We start from the raw sequence: 19,152 nt of genomic DNA, 5'->3' as shown, positions 1-19,152 counted from the left end.
TCTTAATTGATTAGCCAATCAGAGCAGTCTTATATGGATATATACCAGGGCACCACTGACATGATTCATATCCCCTGAGGAAGTGTGCGCAAGCGCACGAAACGCGTAGGGTTTTTTTCATTACTGTTGGACGTTTGTACGTGAACGAAGCAGAGAGAACTGAGTGCTGATTCCCTGGAGCAAAAGTAAGAAGAGCCTCCGCTCGAAAATCCCGCCGAGAGTCACGCCTACCTGTGACGCAGCATCCGGTATCTGGCATCCGGTGACGTCACTTCCGGTCTCGAGGAGCACGGTGTCTGGAGGAACGCTGCGGTGGATTCAACTGCTTAGCCCAGGAAGGAAAGATTCTATTCGCCTAAACGGCGCTCATTGCCTTTGTCCTAGAGCCGTCTTGTGAGTAGCTTTTCAGTTTTACTCTACCAGATTGGCTCGATCAGTGCTGCATCGTCCCACATTTTATTATTTTATAGTTGTATTAAACAATTTTTATTTTCAGCTTTGCGTTTGTGAGTCTTGTCTGTGTAGGTCTGTGAGTACATGTCTGTGATTTTCTGTTAGCTGTGTTGCACTAAATTCTGCTTTTTGTCATTCCATGTTCCATATCTAACGGAGGACATCACATCCGCTCATCCCTTGATTATAAGATTACATCATTGGGACTTGAACTTTTTTCATCTGGATATCCAGGACTATTACCTAATTGGGATATTAGGCGCCGGTATCAGGTACCGGTAGCCGCTCCGCTTGCATTCAGGGTTCCCCATTATGGCGGATTTTCAATGCTCCCGGGGCCAATAGGAAGCTGTTATGTCACCCTGTGCAGCTTCCTATTGGCCCGTGGCCAGGCCTTGAACGGCAGAGAGATACCGGCACTCCCTTCAGAGCTCTGTATTTACGGAAGCTCTTTGCTATCAGAGTTGGTGCTGGGTATCACTGAGGACCTATTTAATTGTCCTTTGTCAATTAGTGAAGTCGTTAGCCTCACACGAGTGGAAGAAGCTCTCAAACATCCTGGGAGCCTATGTACTAAGCGTGCACGGAAAGCTCATTGAATTGCGCTCTTGTGCGCCTATGCACTAACCCTCATTTTTATCAATGAGCGCCTTGAGCGTCAGAAAGGGTTTGAATAATTATTTTGGCGCACAGATGTTAATGGCGTGCACTAAAAACACATGTATTGTAAAAAAAATTAATCTATTTTTCTATGGATGAACCAAAAACGTATTTGACGCAGCGCGGATATTTCTTTATATACTGTAGGTTAACCAAATGTATTATTTTCACAGTGTGGCTAAATAATATTACACTAATAACTTATATTTTCTAACACTTGTTATAAATAAATAAAAAATACACGTTATTCTTTTTTTAATTAAAATTGTATTAATCAGGTATTCAACATGATGCAAAATTCCTTTCACACAATGAACTATTCTCTATAGCAGGCCTGCACCAGTCCAGTCCTAGAGGGCCGCAAACAGGCCAGGTTTTCAGGATATCCCTACTTCAGCACAGCTGGTTCAATTAGTGGCTCAGTATGATTGAGCCACTAATTGAGCCAGCTGTGCTGAAGTAGGGTTATCCTGAAAACCTGGCCTGTTTACGGCCCTCGAGGACTGGAGTTGCGCAGGCCTGCTCTATAGTGTAAATAGCGACGACCTTACACTTTTGTGCAGAAAGGCATATGGACTTTAATGGTTATTTGCATGCTATAGCCCCATATTAGCGCTAAGTGCACCTTCCAGAATAAGGGCCTATACATCATACGTATAAAGTCACGTAATGACGTCATACATACAATGCACGTTTTATAAAGATTTGTCCTACTATTTAGCTGTAACATTTTCATGCACAATAAAAACTAAAACATGATCTTAGTACTTAAGCCCCCATGTTTTTGTGTGAATGCTATTTTCATTAGGGGGTAATTACAACTAAATAACCCAACAAATGGTTATCATACCGTTGAAGATTTATTAACAGGAAGCTCTCATAAACAGGGGGTTTACAGAGGTCTCGTTCAGAAAGAAAATGAAGAAATAAACTCCAACAATGTCACATGGGTGGGAAATGTCTTTGTCATGCAAGTGTAGGACACTGGAAAATGTTACAAAGTTTTAAAATAAGTCTGTGTTGTTTTAATCCTTTCTTTGGTTAAGGAACCCTATAATTTATATTGTAAAATTATGCAGAACCCCCAACCCTCTCTAAAAGCACGTCAGAGATCAGATGCAGTGTAAGGTACCCCAACCCTCTCTAATAGCGCATCTGAGATCAGATGCAGTGTAAGGCCGAGTCCATAGAAGGACAGGCTGCGCTGAGCCGTGCGGACGCTCCGCGCTGAGCCCCTGCATCCTCAATGAGGATGCCTTGAGAGGCGGCTCACGCGAGCGTCCGCAGGCGTGCTGAGGCACTGGATTTTTCAGCCGACAGCCAAGCTGTTTTTCAGAGCGCTGTCGGCTGAAAACATCCAATCAGCGCGGAGCAGCGTCAACGTCATGGTGACGTTGACGTCGGTGCGTCGCGGGCGATCGGCCCAGCGACGTCACTGCCCCGCCTCCGTCAGTCTCCCCCCGCCTCCGATCGCGCCCGCTGGCTCGCCTGCATGGGCATGAAATCGCGCAGATTTCAGCAGGCGAGCCTCAGCGTCAGCGCGGTCCAGCCCTGCTTCCCCGTCTATGGCCCCAGCCTAAGGCACCCCAACCCTCTCTAATAGCGCGTCTGAGATCAGATGCATTGTTAGGAACCCCAGCCCGCTCTAATAGCGCGTGTGAGATCAAATGCATTGTAAGTGTAACCCCAACCCTCTCTAATAGCGCGTCTGAGATCAGATGCATTGTAAGGAACCCCAACCCTCTCTAATAGCGCGTGTGAGATCAAATGCATTGTAAGTGTAACCCCAACCTTCTCTAATAGCGCGTCTGAGATCAGATGCATTGTAAGGAACCCCAACCCTCTCTAATAGCGCGTGCGAGATCAAATGCATTGTAAGTGTAACCCCAACCCTCTCTAATAGTGCATCTGAGATCAGATGCATTGTAAGGAACCCCAACCCTCTCTAATAGCGCGTGTGAGATCAAATGCATTGTAAGTGTAACCCCAACCTTCTCTAATAGCGCGTCTGAGATCAGATGCATTGTAAGGAACCACAACCCTCTCTAATAGCGCGTGCGAGATCAAATGCATTGTAAGTGTAACCCCCCTTCTCTGAGTGTGTTACTAAAATTCCCTAGGAATTAAACATAGAATAGAAAGTAAGCTCCACTCAGTGATATCACAGCAGACTGTGTCATCAGAGGTATATAGGAAAGGACCAGGGGTTTCTTGGGGACTTCTAGTCCCAGGATGGCAGCTAAAGATAAGCACCACCGCTCAGAGATCAGGAAGGCGTTCCCAAGAGTATAATTCAGGTCAGGCCCCCCTTTAACTGTGTTCTAGAGAGTACCCCTTGAGTTAGGATCATTTGAAATGGCCATAAGAAATACAAGCATGTCCCACAGAAGAGAATGCAGACATGCCAGTGGGCATGCAGAAGGCAACCAGGATGTGTGGGGATCAGCTCTATAAGCAGATCCCCACCGACAATGTTGAGAAGCCCTGAGAAAGTGGCAGTTCCCAAGCAGGGATGTAGAAGTAACAGTAAGGTTATTACACAGACAAGGCCAGGATCACAACAGGGGACTCACTGTAAAAGGGACTTCAAGCATATGTATGAGAAGGGCGTCCTGATCCACCATGTTGGTGCCACCACAGTGAGAAGAAGATGCACCTCCCATGTGTGTTGTGTGGGCACTTAGGGAAGATATAATTAACCATTGCTATCTCTATGGATGAAAACACGTGCAACCATATAAATCTGTGAATACTGTGACTGCCATGTTCCTCAGCAAGAACACCAATAATGATTTAAGTTGCACTAGAAAAACTCCTGGCGCCCATGTTTTACTCCTTAGGAAGCTGGGCAAGAAGGGTTACATAAAGAACCCCCAACCCTCTCTAATAGCGTGCCCGAGATCAGGGGCATTGTAAGGAACCCCAACCCTCTCTAATAGAGTGCCCGAGATCTGATGCAGTGTAAGGAACCCCAACCCTCTCTAATAGCGCGTCTGAGATCAGATGCATTGTTAATCCTTCTGTATTTGGTAAAATTTTCAAATGACTTAAAAATTGCAGGGAATCCTTTTAGGGGATGCCCGGGGAACCCAAGGGGTCCTAGCAATGCCTGTTGAAAAACACTGACATAAACTAATGCAACTTCCAGTATAAGGGACACTCCTCCATAAATGGCCACTATGTTGCAAAAATCGGCTGCTTTTGCATTGAGGCTTCTGAAGTACAACGACCTCTGGCATAGAATCCTGGCCTCAAATCTCGGGTGCTGTGGTCATCAAGAAAAGATGTAAAGTGGAGAGAAACCTACCCGGCTCTTAACCAATAACAGCTGGGTAAATTGAGGCATTGGAAGCCAAGTCTTACACTGCCAGGAAAGTCAGACTCTTCTGGTAATGAAGGGATTAAAGAAATGTGCTGGTTACAGAGAAGGGAACTGGTTCAACAAACTGCAGCTGCATCTAGAACTTTGACCACTACACTAGACCTGTACTACAGAGGCTGTATGCTAAAAGCAACACATATGGCTGCTCTATGTGTATATGTTCAGTTGGCTGAGCGCTGTTGTGTGTCCCCTGTATTCACAGTTAATTGTTTATGTGCCATTATAACATCCATTTGTTGATTTAGGTAATAGCTTAGAATCTATTATTATGCCTTCTCCTAGCACATATCTTTCCAATCTAGTTACTGCTGCTTAGGTCCAGAGCTCAGCAGTCTTGTGAGTTGTGATGAGCGTAGAGGTCAGGGGTTACCTGTGTATTCTCCATTCCCTGAGCTGCAGAAGCACAGTGAGTTTGTTTCATGTTTGGCCAGCAAAGCATTGTCTCTTCACCCTACGTTGATTATTGCATAACAAGATTGCATGTACTGTTCATCTATGCGCTAATAAATGTTTAAGCATTCAGAACACCCTTTCTCCATGCAAGACATTGAAGAGGCGTTTAGCTATCTGTATAGCCTCACGATGCTATGTGTTATTAGGACAGAATAGTGCAATAACACATCGCTTGTAGAGGCCTGTTTGCAAACCCTGTTTCCTAAATAGTTAAAGGCTCTTTCTTAAACCAGGATCTCCAACGAGGGCCAGCCTGGGTCTTTGCGGGACCCAAGACGGCACACTGGTAGCAGGCCCCCCCTTGTAAAAAGGTTAAGGGGACTTACCTTGACGAGCAGCCCTCCTCCGGCAGCATCGCGGCGTCATTTGACGTCGGTCACCATGGCAACGCGACGTTTCAGGAGACGGCCCACTACAGAAAAAGTAAAAACACCCTCTCACAAAGGAAAACACCCCCACACCTCTCACTCTGCGTGTCCGGGGGCACCACACTCCCTCCTCCAGCTCCCATCCGATCGGGTGGAAGTTGGATCCTGACACCAACAGGAGGGAGTGCGGGGCCCCTGAATGCAAGGGGGCCCCTGAATGCAAGGGGGCTCGAGGCGGCCACCTTGCCTTAAGGCCAGCCTCGTGCTCCAGCCATCGCTCTGAGGTATGGATTCTGGCGTGGCAAAGAGTCCAGGCTAGTAAAAGTATACATGAGATGTAAGTGTTTCCGTTGAAGAATTGCAGATAGGAAGTAAGAGAATCACAGACCCTCCACATTGAAGGTGTTAAGACGAAACAGACAGATACATACACAGGGGTGACCGAAAATATAAAATACTTAGGAGCCAGCCAAAAAATGTAGGTGCCAGCATTTTGCTAGGAGCGTTGCGGCTACCCCGCTGCCCCTCCCCACCCGTCTGGTTTGTGTCTGTGTGTGTATGTCAGTGTATATCACTGACACTCACTCACTCACTCAAACTCTCCCACATCTCCACTCTCAACTCTGAATGGCCCCGCCCCTTCTGACTAGTCCCCCCCCCGTCCCCCCTCCGTTTTCTGCTTTCCGACCCACCCACTCTCCCCACTGGCACACACAGACACTCACATCTCCACTCAGCTCCGACCCCATCTGAAGAGCGCTGCCTCCAACCCTCGCATGCCTGCCTCCTCCTCCCTGATCCCCCGTCTCTCCTCACTGAGCTACGCAGCAGTGACTAGACCTGTCAATTAGGTCAGTCATCACTGCGCACAGCACAGGTGCCAGGGGGGACATTTTAGGCGGCCAGGCACCCGGTATTTTTCCATCTGTGTGTGTGTGTGTATACCAATGCAGAAGGAAGATCCAGCACACTTGGGGTTAACAATAAAGTATTTTTATTGCAGTGATCGACATTTTAGTCGCCAAACGTCGATCACTGCAAAAGAAAATACCTTATTGTTAACCCCAAGTGTGCCGGATCTTCCTTCTGCATCGCTGTGCACACTCGCATGCCTGTGACCCCTTGGATGTAACTACGTGAAGAAGTGCCTTACCACACAGACTCGCTGCCTCTAATTGTGTTTTATTATTATTATTATAAGAGTATTTGTTCCCTGCCACCCATCAGTGCTGCTCTTTTTAGAAGCACTTGAACAGTGCAGCATCCTGTGTTGACCTCTTCAGCTGTGGAGGGATTGGAAGTAAGATCTTCCTTGCAAGGTCACTTCCTTCTGACTTCAGAAACCCGTTTTCATTATGCAGATTTAATTTAGAACATAAGAGCTCTCCAGTGAAACAGCTGAACAACCCTCACCGAGCCGGACTTACAAAATGGAACATGCTTCAGCTCTGAAGACGGTTCGTTATTTCCAACCGGTGATTGCACGTTCATGAAGGGAATTTAATACTAATTTGCATAAACACCTTCAGAAAGTACTTATGGTATAGGTTACTTGGATTCTGTATCAAAGGTGCAGTCTCATTTACAAATAAATCCCCTTCTCAAAGTCCCTTCTCTGCTCTTTCTTTTGATGACGACTCTTAACTCAACATTTTTTTTTATCAGCTGCGGTGTTCTTTAGGATATTTCTGAATGAATAAGTTAATGCAGAGCTTGTGACCCTTAACCTAGCTGAAGTTAGCCAGACATGGATTATTCGTTTTTTCAGTGTGACAGAGGACAATCGTGCATTTATAGCTAATCTGCAAGAGATAGAGAAGTAAACTCACAGATAGTATTCCAGCCCCACTCCCAATAATTCCATAATCATTATATGGAATTTCTTGTTGATGCCTTGAAAAATAAAAGGTGCCCAAAACTCCCCTTAGAACCCCGCCTCCCCCACAAAGATAGCACTGGTCACAATACTCTATTCCCTATATCAGGTCTGTGAAGTGTCTCTTATTTGAAGTATCGCTCATTTGGAGACAGTCTCCTCCAGATCCATCTCCAATGGCCTCCTACCTTGGATGACCAAAGGCCATCACGTGTGAGGGGAAGTTAAATAGATTTCACCACAGGTATTTGCTTCTAACGTTCAGCAGATGTTTCCACGGTATCAACTAGTGGCTTCTCATGTATAAATAGCTGGCAAGATAATAGATATTGAAGCCAGGCCCAGTGAATTACCGCTCATCCAAGTCACTGATATCTTCTTGGATGAAGATTAATTGGAAGAGACTATTTCCAAACAAAGCACCAGTATTCCATCCATTCTCCTACTGTCTGCATGGTAGGGGATGAGATATCTCCATTCCAGGTTTGCTTGCAGTAACACTTCAGTTGACACAGTTTGCTGTGGTCTAGTGTGAGCTAAGTTCTGACATCTCTGTGGCTCCAGGATGAAAAGGTCTCATTGAGGTCTCCAGCTATTGCCTTCCTTTTCCAAGCATCCTTGTTTCTTCTTTACCCTGAAACAGTTGTGTTACAATCAAACAGCAGATACAGACACGACAAAATGTCACAAATGGTTCTCAGGGTTTCCAGTCTCTTCATATCTGTTTTTTTTAGGGGTCTTATGTATACGTTTGGGGGAATTGAGGTTCTCCGCGTGCTAGTGAAATCCTCCCGCACTGAAACATGGTAACAGATAATCATCATTGCAATCAAATATAAGAAGCCTGATTATAAAGTTTCTTATATTTCACGCAGTCAGAAGCAAGAAAACCAATCAATAAATCCGATCTTATGTGCGTCAAAACATATTTTGTGGGAGATTGATGTGCAGACCCAAAATATCTGGATGAACTGTCCTCAAGAAAGGTAAAATGGTTTTATTTCGGACCGCTAGCCCCTTAAGCACTGCAAGGGTTAATGAACCAGGCACATTTCTAAAAAGTTTTTCAGAAACGCACATCCATTTCAAAGCTTTTAATTTCTACTTATTAGGCATTTCCCAGAATTCCTGGCTAAGAAATAATGGGGGGAAAGACAGGGTTGCAGACCTTTCTGAGACGTGAAAGTGCTCACAAGTGGTATTTTTATTAGCTGTACTGTGTACAGTGGAGGGTGTTTTGTCACTTTTTTCCCCCACCATAACTTATATAGTGTGTGGTTGGAACCCGGTCCAGTCTCACATTGCAGAGCCAGTAGAACCAGCCTCACCCTGATGAGACCCAAAAAGGTAAGACCGCTGGGAGTAGGTTTGCTGGCTATGCACTGGCTTTAACCAAAGCTGTGTAATGCGGCAGGCATAAGGTAACAGGATCCCATGTTAAAATGGATATGAAGTAAAAGGTGACACTGTGTGCTCATTTACATGTAAATTCCCAGAATCCCTTGCTGCAGTGAAACGAGTGTATGTTAAGAGATAATGGTGAAAGCCAGGGTTGCAGACCTGTCTGAAACATGTGAATGTGTTCATAATTTATATTTTTATTTGCTTCTTATTAGTCAAATAATATACTCTTCTACTATTCTATGCTATTTCCTGTGGCAGGAAACAGCTACATATTCTACACCTCACAAAAATCTATCAGACACAGACGTGTTTTAAAGCGGTGGTTCCCTCTGATCGTTTCTTTCGTGAAACGGGATCCAAGGAGCTGACTCACATTCATTTCAGCTCCGGGGACCTCCTAGTTCCAGAGACACTTACTGTTAAATTTAGCACGCTTCTGTCCCCTCCGGGGGAAACAAAATGGCGGATGAAATCTCCGGCATTACATTGGCCAATAGGAAGTCGAAATAGATGACGATGTAGCTGCCTATTGGCCTTCGACTAAGCCACCTGTTCTGAAGCTGGAATATCCTTAAAACCTGACATTTTGGGGGGTCTTGACTGGAGTTGAGCACCCCTCATCTAGCACGGTGTATTGGTGGTTTAATTAGTGGAAGTGTGGTAATGTTCCCTCAGATACTGAAGGGGTTAAGGGAATACAGTCCTTGTTGGAAGGGAGGGAGGTATCGTCACTGTCAGCACAGATCAGGGACACCTTGACTTTCCGAATTACAGAGAGAGAAAAAAAAAAAGAGATTTCTGGTGGGAAATGGCCATTATTGCAATAATTTTACAGCTGATTCAGATATGTTCCCACACTGATTTATGAAACGTTTATTCTCAAATCAATAAGATTCACTCACTGAGCTGATAACCGTTTCTTTTTCCCTTTAAGAAGATTTTCCGGAATTTGGAGGAAAAAAAAAATGTCAATGTTGAGTGTTCTCAATGGGCTATCATGGAAAAATGGGTCTTTCGTAGATACCCCACTGAATGTAAATGCAATGAGGCACTCTATATGCTGGGTACAACTGGATCACCTAACTGTAAAGGTCTCTTTCATTCGAAATTATAAAAACCAAACCATTATTATTTCTTGTGTTTCCCCATAATATTTGTTGTCAAATACGGCTTTTTTGTGTTTTTCGCTTTGCAAAACGATGAAACAAACCTAAGTTATAAACACAATGTTAACGATTATAGAGAAGGCGTTCCGTGGCCGAGTGCTTTCACTTTATTGCAACTCCAATACAGGTTGCTGCAGTAAGCGGCGCAGCACTTTGCATAAGACGACACCCCCCATAATCACATGTAGAGAGAGAGAGAGGGGGGGAAGCGCTTCATTCAAGAGCTACACTTGGCTAATGGAAAATCAAACCCGATGCATGATATTAAGGAGCAAAAACTGACTGCGGGAGAGCCGAGCGAGATGAAGGCACATGTGTTATTACTCTGTGGGAAAGAAATGGTTTGAAAACCAATAAGTTTGTTTTGTTGTGACGGATCGATGGTCAGAGAACACAATGACCCAGATACATCAAACTCCGTTAAAACTGAGTTAATATCAAACCCGCTAAATATAAATATATATATATATATATAAGTATATATATATATATATATATATATATATATACAGTGGTTGACAAATCACCAAAAAATCTACTCGCCACACAAAAAAATCTACTCGCCACCTAGTACCAAACGTGTGCTGCTTGGGCCAATATTTACTCGCCCGGGGGTTAAATCCACTCGCCCGGGGCGAGCAAATGTATAGGTTTGTCGAACACTGTATATATATATATATATATATATATATATATATATATATATATATATATATATATATATGCACATACACAAAATCTTATTACCTGCATTTTGTGACTGAAGACACCAAGATAGAGGTAATAATTTACAGAGTGCAATATTTTACCCGTAGTCGCGATATGGGAATTAATGCGACCATTAATAATGTATTAACCCTCATTCTCTCCCGTCTTGATTACTGTAACCTCCTGCTGTCCGGCCTTCCCGCCTCTCACCTGTCTCCCCTACAATCTATCCTAAACGCTGCTGCCAGAATCGCTCTACTCTTTCCTAAATCTGTCTCAGCATCTCCCCTCATGAAATCCCTCTACTGGCTTCCGATGATCAAATCCCGCATCTCACACTCCGTTCTTCTACTCACTTTTAAAGCTTTACACTCTTCTGCCCCTCCTTACATCTCAGCCCTAATTTCTCGCTATGCACCATCCCGACTCTTGCGTTCTTCTCAAGGATGTCTTCTTTCTACCCCCTTTGTATCTAAAACCCTCTCCTGCCTTAAACCTTTCTCACTTACTGCCCCGCACCTCTGGAATGCCCTTCCCCTAGTACCCGACTAGCACCCTCTCTATCCACCTTTAAGACCCCCCTTAAGACACACTTGCTTAAAGAAGCATATGAATAGCACTGTGGATAATACTGAACACATGATACATAAAGCTTGGCCCCCTGCAGACGCACTTACCAGAACTCCCTCCTACTGTCTCTGTACGTTCTCCCTACCTAACAATTAGACTGTAAGCTCCTCGGAGCAGGGACTCGTCTTCCTAAATGTTACTTTTATGTCTGAAGCACTTATTCCCATGATCTGTTATTTATATTATCTGTTATTTATTTGATTACCACGTGTATTACTACTGTGAAGCGCTATGTACATTAATGGCGCTATATAAATAAAGACATACAATACAATACAATTCCCGCATCGTGAGCGCCTAACTAATATTTCTACCATAGGCTTCTGTGATATCTATTATTATAGAACACAATGATAACCATTAAATGAATCCTTTGATGCCTGTGGCTACCAATGTATACCACAGGCATCAAAGGGGTTAATTCACAATTAAACTAGACTACCTAACCCCCCACCCCCCCATGGCTACCTTAGTGGCTATTTCTAACTACTAAGGCAAACAAGGGGTTAACTCCAACCTTGCCTCTGGCTTTTGTCCATTCAAAAAAAAAAAAAAAAGACATGTATTTTACAAAAAAAAAAAGTTAACCCATAAACCTGTAAGAAATCCAATTTAGCATTAATTATATTGTAATGAATGAATCTGTTATCAAAGGAAGAATGTCATAAGTATACAGTATAATTGTCTGATCTTTCTTTTTTATATATATATATATATATATATATACAGTATATATATATATATATTTTTTTTTAAATCTGATTGTATATTTAATTACATTGGAGAGTTGTATTGATGGTGCAGCTGTCCTAAAAGGTCAGACATTGAGTGATTATTGACAACTGTGACAGTAATACGAGTTGGGCTAATAATATACATTTTAAAAGGGTAGACTTGCCAAGTGACAACTAGTTGTGGTTCAATTGCAGGAACCAAGTTATAGTAACAGTGACTGGGTGGGTGGCAGTGACCTGAGTGACTGGTGGGCGGGTGGGAGGCAGTGACTCGGGAGGCAGTGACTGGGTAGGTGGGTGGGAGGCAGTGACTGGTTGGGTGGGTAGGAGGGAGGCAGTGACACTTGGATGGGGAGGCAGTGACTGCGTGGGTTGCAGTAACTGGGTGGGAGGCAGTGACTGCGTGGGTTGCAGTAACTGGGTGGGTGGGAGGCAGTGACCTTGGGAGGCAGTGACTGGGTAGTTTGGTGGGTGGGAGGCAGTGATTTTGGCAGGCAGTGACTGGGTAGTTTGGTGGGTGGGAGGCAGTGACCTTGGGAGGCAGTGACTGGGTTGGGAGGCAGTGACTGGGTAGGAGGGAGGCAGTGAAGGGAGGCAGTGACTGGGTGGGTGGGAGGGAGGCAGTGACTGGGTGGGTGGGAGGGAGGCAGTGACTGGGTGGGTGGGAGACACTGGGTGGGTGACAGTGACTGGGTGGGTGACAGTGACTGGGCGCGGCGGCGCGGGTGCTGGCGGCATGTGGAGGTGAGAAGAGTTTGGCTTGGATAAGGCGGGGTAGTTTTTCTGATGCAGCGGCTGGGGATGTTGCGGGGCAGAGTCGCGCGGCGGCGCGGGTGCTGGCGGCGCATGTGGAGACGTGAAGAGCCGGTTTGGGTGAGGCGGGGGGGGGTAGTTTTGGTGATGCGGCGGCTGGGGATCTTGCGGAGCGGAGTTGCGCGGTGGCGCGGGTGCTGGCGGCGCGTGTGGAGGGGAGAAGAGCCCGGTTTGGGTGAGGCGTGCGGGGGGGGGGGGTAGTTTTTCTGATGCGGCGGCTGGGGATGTTGCGGAGAGGTGAGAAGCGCCGGCTTTGGCTGAGGTGCGCCGGGGGTAGTTTGGGTGAGGGGGTAGCGAGTGGAGGTGAGGCGGCAGTGCGGCTACAGGTGAGGCGGCTTTGGCTGAGGCAGGTCAGGACGGTATGGGTGCACGGCATCTGGCTCTCACGCGATGTGAGGAGGCTGTGAGGCTGTGCATAGCCGTGTTGCTGACATCACCCCACCCTGCAGGCCAATCACAGCGTGTGCACAAAGCCACACACAACCAAACTTTCAATTTTATATATATAGATAAATCTGATTGTATGTTCAATCACATTGGAGAGTTATATTGACAGTGCAGCTGTCCTACAAGGTCACAATAGGCTGAAACCCTGTTTAGGTTTGACATTGAGTGATTATTGACAACTGTGACTTTAGCGGAGAGTAGAGGCTATGATGAAAGCTTTGAGAATCTTCCAGTCCAGACTGTATTTGGTATTCTATATATAGAATATGTGTGCTGTTTCTTATGAGATCATATCAGTTTGAAGCTGCAGGACCTAATTTGGAATAGAAATGTATATATTAAGAGAGCTGATTGAAGGAATATTATCTGGATAAATATGCAGCAGTCTAGGCTGAGATACAAGGCGAGAGGCGGGAGGAAGGAGCAGCAGCACATCTTAATACCACCATGATGTGAGGACATACTGTAGGATTTCACCATGAAGAGAGAAAGGGACGGGTTAAAACCAAGATGGAGGAAACAGAAGTGTTATCATGATATAAAGATCCACGCAGAAACAGGAAGAAAGCTGTGGAACCGATTTTGAAGAATCCATCATTCATTTGGAACATCAACTGCCATTTTGTACTATTTCTATGTAAGTAATTATCTTCAAAATAAACTTTTTGTTTTTATGTGATGAACCAGAATTACTGAGATCTGTTATGCTGGCGTAATTATGAAAAAGACTTAAAAGAGACACTTAAAAAAAAACATTGATTGTCACTGTGGCTACCTAGGCCCTCTTACTGGGGGCCTAGGTGGCCACAATAAAAATAGGGTTACTTACCCCTCTCTGGATGAAGGCCATCCTTCTCTTAAGAGTAGAAGCCCTCCTGGAAAAAAATCCAATAAAGGGCTGATACCCAACCATGAAAAAATCCATAAAAGGAAATTGAAGGCCGATGGCCAACCAAAAAAAAAAAAGCGCCATTAAAAATAATCCAAAGCAGATCTCTTTAAGATGGCATCACAGATTTTGCTAACCAAGTTGTGATGTCATCTTAGAGAGCGGTAATCACATAGTACATGCAAGCAATCTGATTGATTGATTTAACGTGGTCCAGGGGCACGTCTTCTGCGACTGCCCAGGCCCTCTATAAAGGCAGTCTTCAATGTGGCTACATCCGCTGGTGAGGAATACAGATGAAGAAAGAAGATGGCTTTTAAGAAGAAAAGAAAGCAGAAGATTCTTCAAGCAACAGAAGATCGAGGGCGGTGGGTCAATTTGAGGGTCCCACGTCACAGGCCACAAATGTCCTTGGATTACAAATAGGCCATCGGCTTTGGGATTATGTTTTATGGTTGTTTTATTATTTATTCCATTACACTTTAGTTTTTGTGTTTTTGTTTAGGTCATCGGGCCGTGGATTATTTTTATTGCCTTTTCCTGGTGTCCATCAAGCCTTGGATTTGTTTTGTATGGCTTTTTTTTTATGGTTGAGCATCGGCCCTTTATTGGATTGGTTCTAGGGGGCTTCCACCCTGAAGATGAAGATGACCTTCATCCAGAGGTAGGGTAAGTAACCCCATTTCAATTACAGGTCACAATTGATATCCACATTGGAAATCTAGGCCCCCATTTAGAGGGACTAAGTTACCACAGTGAAAATCTGTGGATTTATGTTTTAAATGTATTAATTTTATTATTTGTCATTTTTTAATACATTATGGGTTGGGGTGGATAATGGGGGTAGTTGCCCCGCAGAGGGTGGTTAGGCCCCCGGGGGTGGTGCTAGGGGTTAACCCCTTGTTTACCTTAGCGGTTTGTTAAGCATTGCATAGCAATTCTTTACTAACCATTGAGGTAGCCAACAGGGGTTGGTAGTGTAGTTTAATGTTAATATTAACCCATTTGTAGCACTTGGTGGTCAAATCTTTAACTAAGGGGTTAATATGTACTGTAATGTATTTTATTTATATCACCTATTTCATGCTGGTTTAGGATATCTTGCATATATATTGGCCATTATATACATAAACAAGATAGGGTTAACGCCAGCCTGGAGTACTGTAGGTCAAAAGAAGTATGTGGTATTTATTGGTGTTACCTGGGTTCCAATAAATATCGGAACTTGATGTATGGCATCAACATGACTAAAACTGTGGTATTGAGGGAACACGATACACATCAAGGACTTGCATGTGTGGTCCTTGAGCCATCATTACATATATGGCATATAGTGCACAGGCAGAAAAGGATGTTGCAATTGCGGGTAGTAGCTTATCTCTGCCCCCTGCAGTCAGCTTCTTAATGCCGGCACACTGATGAATACTGTCCCACTCGTCTCCTTACACTGGGAACTAGTGATGAGCATGGTCATTAGGCAGCAGGAAGTAGCTATAATCGACACCAGCAACATATCCTCTCCTTCTGCACTGGGAAAAGAGCTCGGGTGGGCTGCTCGGGTGGCAAGTGGTTGGGGGCTATAGGTAAAGCTCCTGAAGGCTGTCTGTTGCCCACCAATGAAGTAGGAGCTAAAGTGACAGGTCCAAGAAAGCCAGAGGATGGCACTGGGGTTTGTATCATGTTATTATGTTATAGGAGCAGTGCCTCTAACACTGGTGTACTCCTCCAATGACCGGTAACACCATCAGTGCTAGAGGACTTAGAAAAAACAACTACAAGGCTGTACCTGCATTGCCAGTTTTATGAGAGAGGTCACAGAGAGTAATTGGAGGGACCTTTAACATCTACAGCACTATCCTCCTTTACATATGGCACGCTGGTTTGAAATGAGTGGTCTGTGCTGCGTCTGATCTATGGGTTATGAGCACTCACTCACTGATGCAAGAGTCAATGTCCATGCCCTTTCCTTTCCCAGCTACTCTTACATAAAACGTAGCAGCAGAGTGGCCGTGTAAGTTTGTGTTCTGTCAAAGGCTGATAGTTCTTCCTTCTAACTCCTGATGACTGCATCTCTCAGACCAAATATTAGTGGGAGTCTTCAAATAAAAATAACCTATCTTCATTAGTCCAGTTATATTTCAGAGCCGAATATGCAGCCACCTCTAAGTGCACAAAAGTGCTGTTACTAAATGAGTCGTTTATAATCATTGACCTCATCAATATGCGGCAAAGCTGACTTCAAAATATTTGTTCCGTACATACTACTGACGGTATACGCAGCATATTTTTGAGTCCCAGCTCTTAAGAGCTTACAATCTAAAGTTGGTTCCTATTGCACAGGGATTTAAAGTGATTTACCCAAGATAACCAGAGTGATTTGAACCAGTTTCACCTCCATCAAAGGCAGTGTTCATATTGAATAGAGGGCATTACGTATTTCTCAGTTTAACAGTAATTTTTCCAATGAGAAACGTTGACTGTGCACATTTGAAACTTTATTTTTATAACGACAGGCAAGTTCCGGATCAGAGACAGAAAATCTTTAACACGTCCTGACACTTCTGTCCGTAAAAGATGCCACAACTGGAAATGGCAAATCCCGGGAGCGTATTTGTCTTCTCATCACTTCCAAGGAGCGTAACGGCCTGCGGCTTAATGCGCGCAGACAGCAATGGGGTGTGAGCTCAGACGGCCCTGAGACTTCACAAGTTCGACTGGAAAGGCTGAACAAATGTGGAGCTTACGTATAATTGGGCTTTCACAGCGAGAGGTCCCTGGGATCTTTCAACAAAGGCAATATCGGCAGAGACATTTCTACCTGCCACCTCCTTGACCATCTCCAGTACTTGTTATGCTCCGGTTTGGGCCCATGTGCCTCAGCTTGTCTTTGGAAGTGTCTGTCGATAGTAGTGATGTGTGAATGTCTACAAACTTGTTTCAAAATTTAATTTTTTTAATTAAATTACTTGAGTTTTTTTTTAACATTGTTCAATTTGTTGCCAATTTCACCAGATTTCCTCCAATTTTCGCCGGCATTTAGCAAAGATGGTACTATGTCAAAGGTGACGCGATCTCGCACAATGACTTGTAATGCTTGGGGAACGGTGTTTTTGCGAAGCTTTCCGTCTTCGTGACATTTTTTTTGAAAACCCGCAGACAAACTTCAAATTTCAACTTGTTTTGCGAACTTCAGCGAAAAATTGTGCAAATCTCTACTCAATAGCAGGAGTTATTATTACATGACACACATCATATTAAAACGATATACATTTCAGCATCTCTGTGCATCATTTTTTCTCTTTTTTTTGTTGTTTGTTTTGCATCCAAAAACTCCAACACATTGAGCAAACCTACCTGGTTAACATGTGTCAGCTGTAAGAAACCTCTTCAATCAAGGAGGTTCAACAAGTTTGATACATTTGACCAAGTTGAAACAAGAAGTAAATATCTCTTGCTGAGGAGATCAAAGCATACTTATCTATAACGAGCAATTACGGTTTGCGGTTTTTACCCAAACGCTTCCTATCGAGTTCCAACTCTTGTAGCAGCGCAGCCACAGGTAGAAGGAAACTAACAAAAGCGCCCTAATAAACGCCAAATTCAAATGTGTTTCAATGCGAACATTGATAAACATAGGTTTTTGTTTTTTTATATAAAATAAAAATGGAAAATCGAAAACATATAACATATTAAAAATAAAACTCAAAACGAGAATCGCCAACTATAACCTTCCCCAATGCTGTATACGGATGCAAGTCGTCAGCGGATAATGGTGCTGTGCATCAAAGCAATTAGTGTGTATTGATCCTGAAGGGATGGCAAACTGATCTATTCATTGTTCTACCGCTGACCACATGTGCGTTAAGACAAAATATGCCATGGAGAGAACTTCAGTCCCTCAATTTAGCCTCCTATGCTTTTGTATGTATGGAAAATAGATTTGCACTCGACGTGTAGGACTGCCCCTGTAAATAAAATGAAAAAATGTCTGCATTTAGCCGCCTGCCAGTCCGCGAGCGAGTTAGAATTAAGGTTGGCGTAAAGGAAAACAAAATCAATCTTTCTGTTTTACAAGGAGATTTAGACGCGAGGGTTGGGGAGTCACTCCAAAGGTTTTACAGCTGTAATTTGCAAGAAATGATTGTTGGTTTAGGCCGTTCAGAGAGATTCTGAAATGATGTTCTTTGCTTAGGGATGGGTTTATCATGCTCAGCATCTCCCTTCTTGTTTACATACTGTATGAAGAGCAGATGAGGGCTGCAGAGTAAAGCACAGGATTTATAAATCTCAGCTCGTTTGATGCAAAAGATAGGATTATGTATTATTTGATTAATGTCTCCGTGGCTGGAGGCGGTCAGTCCAATCCTGTTCTTTTTTGCACACATTTTGCTTCCAAATAATTTTAATAAGTATTTCCTCTAGTCTTATGTAGCCTCAACAGCAATGTATTATGAAAATGTAACAGGTGTCAAACAACCATGTAAAACTCATTGATGAAACAATCTCCTGCTCAGAGGTGCAGTCCCACCTGGAAGCTAAGCGGTAGAGATGTTGAAACCAGTCCCGTCAAGTTTTAATGTTTTTTAACCCTTTGTGTGCTGGAGGGGCCGTGGCACCATCATGATTGCGGCGTCACTGATGATGCGAACGAAAGAGGAGAGGGTGTTCTGCCCTTCCTGCTCTAGCCAGGATCGCGTGTGGAGCTCCACAGAAGCGATCTCCTCTACTAGAGCCAATCTAAGCAGCTTTAAAAAATACAAATTAAATATTTTCTTTTAATATATGCAGCCTTTGTTTACCTTTATTGAAAACTAATTACCGAAGCTGCCGATCGATTTATTCTGCCGTGATCGATCAGCTAAATCCTGCTTCCCAGGGTTCACTAAATGGCCGCCTTTCAGTTTCAAATCAATCCTTCAGTCAGTGTAACTCAGCAGCCACAATGTATTCTTATATTATTAAGGTAACATTATCTATTGTTACAGTTTACAGCTCAAACAGCTTGGAACATTGGAAACAAATGATCACACACAGGAAAGTGTTTACAAAGATCTTGCACTGCTGTGGAGGTGGGATAAACCTGCTATAGAAATCAAAGGATGCTCAGTACGGGCGGGCCCCACTCGTACGGCGGGTTCGCTTCCAGGCCCCTGCCGAAAAGCTGAACAT

General features: G+C 44.1%; 1 protein-coding gene across 2 annotated transcripts in view; it reads right to left on the bottom strand.

Moving 5' to 3' along the window:
* VWC2L (von Willebrand factor C domain containing 2 like) overlaps positions 1-19,152 on the bottom strand; it is a 60,661-nt gene that overhangs the window by 20,459 nt on the left and 21,050 nt on the right. The window contains exon 4 of one of the 2 annotated variants that reach the window (XM_075607231.1): positions 6,451-7,826. The exons of the other annotated variant lie outside the window; for it this stretch is intronic. Coding sequence (XP_075463346.1) covers positions 7,822-7,826 — 5 coding nt within the window. The 3' untranslated portion in view covers positions 6,451-7,821. Of the gene's footprint in view, positions 1-6,450; positions 7,827-19,152 lie in introns of those variants that run through there. 2 annotated transcript variants of the gene reach the window in all.

The sequence above is a fragment of the Ascaphus truei genome, chromosome 7 (genome assembly GCF_040206685.1).
Source record: "Ascaphus truei isolate aAscTru1 chromosome 7, aAscTru1.hap1, whole genome shotgun sequence".
Taxonomy (NCBI): Eukaryota; Metazoa; Chordata; class Amphibia; order Anura; family Ascaphidae; genus Ascaphus; species Ascaphus truei.
Note: the sequence above shows the minus strand (reverse complement) of the source record. Positions and strands in the feature narration are given on the sequence as shown.